The sequence below is a fragment of the Chanos chanos genome, chromosome 3 (genome assembly GCF_902362185.1).
Source record: "Chanos chanos chromosome 3, fChaCha1.1, whole genome shotgun sequence".
Lineage (NCBI taxonomy): Eukaryota > Metazoa > Chordata > Actinopteri > Gonorynchiformes > Chanidae > Chanos > Chanos chanos.
In genome coordinates this window covers 44,475,276-44,485,275 of record NC_044497.1, presented here as the reverse complement: position 1 = coordinate 44,485,275, position 10,000 = coordinate 44,475,276, and the positions used below count along the sequence as shown (strand labels likewise).

General features: G+C 40.4%; 1 protein-coding gene across 1 annotated transcript in view; it reads left to right on the top strand.

Moving 5' to 3' along the window:
- The window catches only part of col5a1 (procollagen, type V, alpha 1), a 76,558-nt gene that overhangs the window by 43,198 nt on the left and 23,360 nt on the right, over window positions 1-10,000 (top strand). Inside the window, exons 13-29 of the mRNA XM_030767927.1 lie at window positions 1,176-1,268; window positions 1,561-1,617; window positions 1,724-1,777; window positions 2,129-2,182; window positions 2,344-2,397; window positions 2,708-2,761; window positions 2,965-3,018; window positions 3,136-3,180; window positions 4,068-4,121; window positions 4,514-4,558; window positions 4,894-4,947; window positions 5,140-5,184; window positions 5,982-6,035; window positions 6,841-6,885; window positions 7,217-7,270; window positions 8,933-8,977; window positions 9,204-9,257. Coding sequence (XP_030623787.1) covers window positions 1,176-1,268; window positions 1,561-1,617; window positions 1,724-1,777; window positions 2,129-2,182; window positions 2,344-2,397; window positions 2,708-2,761; window positions 2,965-3,018; window positions 3,136-3,180; window positions 4,068-4,121; window positions 4,514-4,558; window positions 4,894-4,947; window positions 5,140-5,184; window positions 5,982-6,035; window positions 6,841-6,885; window positions 7,217-7,270; window positions 8,933-8,977; window positions 9,204-9,257 — 915 coding nt within the window. The remainder of the gene's footprint in view (window positions 1-1,175; window positions 1,269-1,560; window positions 1,618-1,723; window positions 1,778-2,128; window positions 2,183-2,343; window positions 2,398-2,707; window positions 2,762-2,964; window positions 3,019-3,135; window positions 3,181-4,067; window positions 4,122-4,513; window positions 4,559-4,893; window positions 4,948-5,139; window positions 5,185-5,981; window positions 6,036-6,840; window positions 6,886-7,216; window positions 7,271-8,932; window positions 8,978-9,203; window positions 9,258-10,000) is intronic.

Sequence of the window (10,000 nt, the reverse complement as noted above, 5' to 3'; positions counted from 1 at the left end):
TATACCATATCAAAACATATTTTCAGAATTTTCATCTCTTAGAGAATTCTGAGCTTAGAGTACAGAAAACAGTTTTATACGTAACACATGTTTCTCAAGTCTCACTGATTTCTGTTAGTGTTTTCTGTTTTTGATGAGGCATGTCCAGAGTCAAAAACATTACTGAGATCTGCAATAGAAAACATTTGTAGTTAAAAGCAGATGTTTGTGTGTTTCTGGAGATTTAGATTTAATCGATTCTGAAGCCTCAATAAACATCCCTCTCCCATTTGTCGAGGTTCTTGACCAGTTGTAACAGCTTGTCTTCCTTTGTGGCCACTTTTAGTTTTCAGCATCTCTCGTGCTTGGTGAAAGATTTCAGTATCTCTCTTGCTTGGTAAACTTTATACTTTTGCCTCCAAACATCATCTCTCCTATTTTTCTATACTCTGCCCTCATTCTTTAAACATCCTAGCCTTTTCTTGTTTGTCCTTGTCCAGCCTGAAGTCCCCCTGTCGTTCCCTCATCTGCCCCTCTTCCTTCTCTCCTCTCTCTTTCCCACCTTCTCTCCAATCTGAATTTATCACATTACATCCAGACTATCTCTTCTCTCATCACTGCCCTCTTGCCTGTTCTCCTTCTCCTCCATTTCTCTCACCTTCTTTTTAGTTCAGAGCAACCTGTCGTTTCTACATATTCTGCTTTGCTGGTTAATAAATGCATTTTGATGAGTAAAAATAGAACACCTTCTCTATTTGTTTGTTTTGGTGTTACTAACAGAGCTAGCCAGTGTTTTATCACATTCTTGAAGGATCCAGTTTCCAGCCATGGAAATAAGCGCATATTACTTTTAGTGAGAGCTTGAAGTTGTTTTCTTTTTTTCCACGGGTGCAGTAGTCATGTTTGGCCAGCAGGTGTCAGCAGTCAGCTACAGTCAAGCTAAACAGGTGGTTGGCGAAAATAAAATCTGGAGAATAAGACATGACAGTTACATAGTTTTATTGCACATATTCTTCACTACTGTTGGATTACTTGGATAATTGGTTTTTTTTGTGTGTGTGTGTGTGTGTATTTTAACCTAATTGTTTGTTTTTTAGCTAGGCTAAATCTTAGTGGTGTGACAGATCATGTAGTCTGTAAAAATGTAAAGAAAGACCTCTCTCTCTCTGTCTGTCTTTCTCTCTTTCTTTCTGTAGTTCCGGTTCAGTTCTGGAGGAGATTCTGGTCAGAAGGGACCTGCTGTATCTGCACAGGAGGCTCAGATGCAGGCTATTATGCAACAGGCCAGGGTGAGACACACACACCCACACACACACACACACACACTCAAGCACAGCACACATGCAGATACACACAGATGCAACTCTGCTGTGTCTAGAACAGACACACATAGCACAGATGGAAAAAAAGCATGACTTTGGGTAGAGGGAAGTATCATGCACACATATATACAGTCATACACAATCTGCTTACAAATGCTCTTCATGTTTTATAAGTGCCCTCTCCACACATGGTGATGAAACAGACACTGTTTTAAACACGGTCTCATCTCTCTCCAATGTTGTGTTTTTTCTCAAACAGCTGGCAATGCGAGGTCCTACTGGTCCAATGGGTTTGACTGGTCGTCCTGGTCCTCTGGTAGGTCTCACATCCACGCACACACTTCTGTTATGAGTTATGATCAGTTTTGTGCGAAGATGAGCTGTGATTGGCTTATAGACATTCTCTTATTTACATCTGTCAGGGCCCTCCAGGTGTGGCTGGAATTAAAGGTGAATCAGGAGACGCAGGACCACAGGTAAAGAACTTTTGCTGTGATAAGTTCTGTTTAGTGTCATCAACAAAATATTCTGCTCCCTGAACTTGATTTTCAGTCTTTAAAACTAAATTCAGGATGAATAGCTTTTTTGTCTATTACTGTATCAACATAAATCAGAATCTGTGTTACTAAGTGTCACAAATCATGCTATACCGCTAAAACCATAATGTTCTAAAGCTGTGTGTGTGTGTGTGCACATGTGTGTGTGTCTGTGTGTGTGTGTGTGTGCGCGCGCGCATGTGTGTGTGTCTGTGTGTGTTTGTATGTGTGTGTTTGTATGTGTGCGTGTGTGTGTGCGCGCGCACGTGCATACCTGTTTTTTTGTCTCAGGGTCCTCGAGGTCCGATGGGTTCTCCTGGTCCTCCTGGGAAGCCAGGCAGAAGGGTGAGTGCATATCTTTTATTTGTATATTTGTTTTTGCTAACTTCGGAGGACATTTTACTGAAAGGACACTATTCTACGGAGGGCACTTTGTCAAACTAAGGTCATATTTCCCACTAGTGTGTGTGTGTGTGTGTTTGTAATGTCTGTTTTTTGTCTTTCAGGGACGTGCTGGTTCTGATGGGGCCAGAGGTATGCCCGGACAAACAGGACCAAAGGTAAAATATCAGATAGATTGAACACACACACGCACGCACACCCACATGCACACAAACACAAACACATACACACATCAAAGATCACGTAAAACATAAATTATAAAATCATTTGGTTACTCCAATAATAGTGCTGTTTTTCTAACTTCCCCGTACAAAGATTGTTAAGCCTGAATCTATGTGCATATGCAATATATTATTAATCATCTACCCCCTCCATCCCTGACAGAGGTTTTAATGGTCTTTGGTTGTGTGTGTATTTTGCAGGGTGACAGAGGTTTTAATGGTCTTTGGTTGTGTGTGTATTTTGCAGGGTGACAGAGGTTTCGATGGTCTGGCTGGTTTGCCTGGTGAAAAGGGCCACAGGGTGCGTCCTTGTATTAAACGCATTACCATTGTCACAAGACTACTGTTACTGTTTTTTGTTATCAGTACATCATGGGCCATCTCAGTTATAGTTTTGTGGGTGTATGTGTGTGTGTGTTTCTGTGTGTGTGTGTGTGTGTGTGTGTGTGTGTGTGTGTGTGTGTGTGCGCGTGCGTGTGTGTGTGTGTGCGTATGTGTGTGTAGGGTGAGCCCGGACCACAGGGACCTCCTGGCCCAACAGGAGAAGACGGCGAAAGAGTAAGCATTCTGTTCTTTTTCCTTGTCTTGCATTCTGTCCCTTCGTGGATTTTTGACAGAGATGCTTTTAAAATGCAATTTTCGCTAAATCATTCTGATGTCATTTCCTGTGTCCAGGGCGACGATGGAGAAGTCGGACCCAGGGGTCTTCCCGGCGAGCCGGTGAGTCTCGAGCTTTCAACTCTCATATCAGCGTCTTCTCAGAACAGCCTCTCAGAGTTTGTTCACAGCGCTACCCTGCTGTGTTGAGACAGAGACCAGACGTTATCCTTTTCAATTGCATCTGTACTCAAAACTAACAAGATCAGGGCCAGATGAGTATGTACTGTAACACAGTTCTCAATATTGTTTCACACCAAACGCAGCCCATCGACTTTCTCTCATTGACTGCCTTCTCTTTTAGCTGGGAGAGCTGTCTGCGTCTAAGTTGGGAGTGCTTGTAGCCGGTCCTCTGTATGTACATACAAGTCAGACTAGTAGAAAAGACAGAGAGAATACACCTCCACAGTACATGGAGCGTGAAAGAAAGAGAGAATTCTCATGTGGTTGCAGCATTAGTATATCTGATATAGCAGTCTTTCAAATGTCCACCAGGTGGCACACAACAACTGCAATTCAATGTAGAGAGGCCTGCACCCATTGTACACGAACACACACATACACACCCACACATGCACACATGCACATAGACATGCATGATGTGAGCAAAATTCCGAAATTCTAACTGGACTTATCTGTCCAGAAAACTCCACATAATGATTTCTAATTCCTTCTGAAAGGTCATTCAGGTGCTTCACAGAGACAGAGACTGGGTGTAGTTATGAAGATGTGCTATTGAAATAGGACTATTAAATGAACATGTTTCATGAAAGATTTGCACACAGACGCAAACACACAAAAAGTCTTGATCCATGTCTTTACATTTTTACACTAAATCTCTTTTTAACCTGCCTATGTCCTCTCCTCTCTTTCTTTCTTCTCTTTTCTCCTCCATCTTCTCTTTTGTTTCTCTCTCTCTCTCTCTCTGTCTCTCCATCCCTTTCTCTCAGGGTCCTCGGGGTTTGCTTGGACCTAAAGGACCTCAAGGACCACCTGGTCCTCCTGTGAGTCAAAAATATTAGTAATAACATTTGATCTCATTCAACCTGAAGTCTTAGCAGATTTATAGAAATTTCTGTTGTAGAACTGCCATTAGCTCCTAACGTTTATCAGAATGGCTGTTAAATATTTACTGTGTGTTTATGTGAAGAAGTGTGTATTTATGTGTGTAATCTGATAAAGTTTTCTGTGTTCATGATCATAATTTACATAATCGCACTTACCATTTGCAAAACTGTATGTATTCACAGTTTGCATGCTTAACGATAATCTGTAAAGCTGTCTCAGTGGTAGTACAGAGCTGTTTTGAGACAATATGTGCTGTAAAAAAGGACAGTGTAAATGCAGTGGAATTGAGTTGTACTTAGCTGTATTGAATTAACTTTGTTGTATATAGGGTGTGACTGGAATGGATGGTCATCCTGGACCCAAAGGAAACATTGTAAGTTTAATTCAATACCACATAAAAAAAAAAAAGCTTACTGTATATGTCTTTAAAATGTCCTGATGTGAAAACCCTGTGTTATCAAAATCAAAACTTAAACACAAGCACAAACACTTACTGCCATCGATTGTCAATTAGTGTGGAGCTCAGTGACCTCAGCTGCTAGTGTGTGTGTCTGTGTGTCTGTGTGTCTGTGTGTATGTGTGTATGTGTGTCTGTGTGTATGTGCTTGTGTACGTGAGTGTGAATGTTTGTGTTTGTACCATCAGATTTTGACTACACCTTGTTTTCATACATTTTTTCCCCACTCCCTCTGTCTCTCTTACAATCAGGGGCCTCAAGGTGAACCAGGCCCTCCTGGACAGCAAGGAAACCCCGGTGCACAGGTCAGTGAGAACGCATATTTCATTTCATAAGACATACATATATCTATATCTATGTCTATATCTATATCTATCTATCTGTCTATCTATATATATATATATATATATATATATGCACTATCATTTCTTTTCTCAGTCTGTTGGTCAGCTCCCCATCAAACCACAGCAGTCTAATACAGTGTTTTTACCCAACAGGGACTTCCAGGACCTCAGGGCCCCATCGGACCTCCGGGAGAGAAGGTAAGGGAAGGAGAGAGAGAGAGAGAGAGAGAGAGAGAGAGAGAGAGAGAGAGAGAGAGAGAGATAGAATAGTGCTGGACAGTCACTGCATTGTGGGTCTCTATGTATGTGTGTTTGTGTGAGTATTTATCCCTACGTGCTTGTGTATACAGTTATTATTTACATTGTTGTTATAGTAATGATGCTACCCAAACCACCCTTTAACAATGTATCCATACAACTCCCTCCAGACATATCTGCTGCATTATCGGTATGCACACATTATAGCTGTTTATGTGTGGAACTCTGTTATTATTAGCTGCTGAAAAATAGAACTGCTGGGTCAGAAAACGAAACAGAAATCCATTCTGATGTATCTCTGTGTTTGAGATCAGATAACCTAAGTTTAGTCTAAGCAGTGAATACCGTGCTTACATTAGAAGATTTTCTTTATCTAGAGACACAATTCTTGTGAACTTAGACCTGTATGAACCCGCATGTCATAAGTAACGCAACCACTTTGTGGACACACATTAATACAGAAGAGCTTACATTTATACACATATACCTGAAGCCTGACCCTAGTGGTAAACCTAACCCTTCTGAAAGCAGTTGAAAGAAACTCTAGACCTGATTGCATGACTTGTGATTGAAATGTGGTAGTTTGAATGCGACAGTGTGAATGAATAGGCAGGTGTTGTAAAATGTAATTATATAATTAGTGCAGATGTGATTTTATGAATGGAGTTGGAATGTGATTGTGTACATTTTTAAAGAGGATTGTACTGTTCTGAGGCTGATGCTTGTTTTTTCCTCAGGGCCCCACTGGAAAACCAGGACTGCCAGGATTACCAGGTGCTGACGGGCCGCCGGTGAGTGAGGGGAATACATCACGTCACACACAAACAAACATACACCCACATCACCCAGTCTCAGAACACACCTGCACCAAACAGGTGTTCCCACAGAGAGAAAGAGGCTGACGAGAGCAGCATCTGTCTGCTCACCTCCCCGTGAGACTCCACGATCCTGTAATGACCTTTGATGTCTGCTAATGAGAGAGGAAGAGAGAGAGAGAGAGAGAGTGAAGTATATGTTATTTATTGAGCAGTGTCATGCCTCTGTATTAACTTAGACTGCAGGGCTGTACAGACCTTAATATTGCCTCCTAATCTAATTAAGGAAAGATCTAGAAGTGTAGAATTACCTCTGTCAATTGCTGCTTTTACCCTTTAATTCTCTCTCTTGCCCTCCCCCCCCCCCCCTCTCCCCCCCGGCTCTCTCTCTCTCTCGTTTATTAATTCTATTTAGTGGACAGTTGAGATTGCAGATCATATCACAGAGAGAGGGTGTATTTATGGGAAGAAATGTGTGTTTGTGTGTGTGTGTGCACAAGTGTGTGTATGTTAGATGAAGAACAAAGAGTGTGTACCATTCCCCTCCAGAGCTAGTCTCTCTTGGAGATAAGATCTGATGTCATTCCATAAGCTTCTCCACTTAATGGCTTTGCACGCACTCAGTCACACACTGTGACCATCTGATCTCTCTTTAATGGAGAGTGTAATGCTGCTCATGACTGTAATTAGGACTGTCTAACCAGTGATCTCTCTTTTGTTTTCTCTCTCTTTGTCTCTGTCTCTGTCTCTCGCTCTTGCTCTCTCTCTTTGTCACACACAGGGCCACCCAGGAAAGGAAGGCCCATCTGGTGAGAAAGGACACATGGTGAGTGCCAATTTGTCATCTTTCTTTCTTTCTTTCTTTCTTTCTTTCTTTCTTTCTTTCTTTCTTTCTTTCTTTCTTTCTGCATTGTTCCATTTGAAAATACGACTGAAAAAAAAATGTTTGTTGGTTGTGTAATTAGAGGCTGTTCTGGTATTGTTTCTTTCTTTTCCCTTGTCTCTCTCTCATTCTCATTCTTCCATTCTCTTTGGTCTTTCCATGAATGAATTCTTCATGTTTCTATCCATTAAAATGTCCTGATAATAATTATTACATTGTTGTAAACATACGACTATATTACATCAAGAGATAACAAAATTTTGCTTATTTTTAGGGGCCACCTGGTCCTCAAGGCCCAATTGGATATCCAGGACCCAGGGGTGTGAAGGTAAGCTCTGCTCCTATTGGTTAAGATATCAGTTCATTCAACTTCTGTTGGTCAGATCAGATCGCACACTATCTGAAGTCCCTGTCAGTCAGTGCTGCTTTTTCTGTATGCAGTACTGTTTCTTGATTGGTCAGTGCTGCTTTTTCTGTATCCAGTACTGTTTCTTGATTGGTCAGTGTTGCTTTTTCTGTGCCCAGTACTGTTTCTTGATTGGTCATTGTGACCAAATTGGTCAACACATCACTTTCACTGATTAAACCTTTCTCTCTTTTTTGGAAACATGTAGTTTTGTCTCAGTTTGGGCTTGTTGACTTTTCGTGTGGAAAGGTCGCTTTGTTCCCAGTTTAGTTTAAACTCAAATCAAACAACTTTTAGTATTCTGTTTACTCAGTGGGAAAAGTTAAACAAACATTCAGTCACAACAAAAATGACCAATCACTGAAGGGCTCTCTTTCATCCTGTTTAGCTGAACCTTTATTCTCCTCTGGATATATTACTCTGAAGTTAATTGTAGAAATGATCGATGGAGACTTTATTGATTGCCAAGAAGAAACTGGTTTGTTGGATGCTCATAAAAATATGCTACCACAATCAGACAGAAACAAACAGAGAGTATAGACACAAATATCTCAGTCTGACCTGCTGGGACAGGAGTAAACCAGGTTTTAGCCTCTATAGAAATGAGTTATGTGTGTGAGAATGAAGTTTCTTTCTTTCTTTCTCTTGAGGAGTTCAGGAAATGTGATTGTGTTTGCTTGTATTGCTTAGTTTAATGTTGTTGTAAACGTATTCAGAGTTTTGTTTTAGAAGTGTAGGACTTGAAGAACTTGACAGAATGCCACTGACGAACTGACCAGAGACTTGTGGATGTTCTGAAAATCTGATCAGAATTTTTTTTTTACCGTTACACGGCTCACGGTTCACAGACAAAGAGCTCAAGTCTAACATCTCTGTGATATTGTTTTTACCTCAAACTTACTCTTCTGTTGATCCATACAGAGAGTGTAAAATTTATACTCATATTTGTTAATGTTGATACTTTAGTCTCATTATGAGAAAGCACAAACACGCTACGAATGTAAACAGATATCAAGAATAATCCTGAAATCTTCACACTTCCTATTTCTGTCCCCACAGTCTTATCTGTTACTTGACTGTTATCTGTTACTCACCCATTAACTGTGATTCAGCCACTATCTGTTATTCAGCTATTATCTGTCATTCAGCTATTTGTTTTCTTTGTGGGCCCCAGTTTCTACCTCCAAAGACACCAGGAACTTTGTGTCACGGAGTTCAGTTCCACGATGAAATGTGGCAACAAAACGCATATTTAAAATATAGTAATATAAATATTATATAGACAATAATAACAAAACGGGTTTAATAAGTACAAATAACATTAATAAATTGGTTACTAAATTTGTATGTGTTACTGTAATTTAAGAATTTTAAGAAGTAAGAGTTAAGAATTTTGTTTCAGCTTTATTTGAGGACCGTAGGATTTTGCACTTACTTTAATTTGAGTGCTTTCATTTTGGTTCATTTTTGAGGGTTGACGTTTTTGTTTGGGGAATTTTGTTTAGTTTTTTCCAGACTTGAAGGGTTTTAGTCTGAACTTCTGTCAAAATCTGCTCAGTTATCTCACCATGAATCTTATTTCAGGGCGCTGACGGAGTCCGTGGTCTGAAAGGGAACAAAGGAGAAAAGGTATGGATTGATTGTATGTGTGTGTGTGTGTGAAAATGTCCAACAAAGGGCATGCGTTTACATTAGGTTTAATCTTTATAAACAGTAAACAAAGATAGTTATGGAGTCATGAGCTATGAAATCAACAATGTTTGTGTTTGTGTGTATGCTTTTGTGCATAGCCTTGCTGAAATACACATTCTCACAACTTTTACTCTCTCTCTCTCTCTCTTTCTCACTCTTTCAGGGAGAAGATGGATTCCCAGGTTTTAAGGGGGACATGGGTATCAAGGGAGACAGGGTAAGATTTTTTTTTTTACGGGTGTGTGGCACACTGTTGACTGTGGTACTGACTGTAAGGAACAAAGTTATTTCCTAAGTGATCTGTTCTCCCTCTACTCTCTCGGAGAGTTAACATCTACTGTAAACTGTTGAGCGGTAGGTAGGAGTTTTTTGTCCTTGATCTTTTGACTACTCAACCGATTGACCAGTCTTAAATGAATGTCAAGAGTGTTAACTGTGCATTACATAACCTCTCTTCAGTAATCATATGACCCACACCTGTTGCATGAAATGCATTTGCAAGAGCAATCAAAAATAAATTCTCACAAGGCTAACTGAATCAATGTTGACGGTCATGGAACATCAAATAACTGAACTAAATTGTGCCAAACTCCAGAAACTTTTCCACCAGAGTCTCCAGTACTCACAAATTTCATGTGAGTTTGCCGCCACTCTGCCCAGTAGACTCAAGCTTGTCTTGTTGAGTTTTTGGCAAAGTGTCTGTAGAGATTTGTAGACTGAAGTTTTCCTGAGGGTCTCTCTCTGTCTCTCTGTCTCTCTCTGTCTCTCTCTCTCTCTCTCTCTCACAAACACATACACAGACACACACACACATACACACACAAGAGGTTTGAGGGGACGTGACCTTTGCATAACCTGTATCGATTAAATCGATTGTTTGCGTCTTTTGTTCTGCAGCGTTCTAAAGTTTGCTGTGACATTGCTGAGTCACTGTGTGATTGTGGGTAATAGGCAAATATT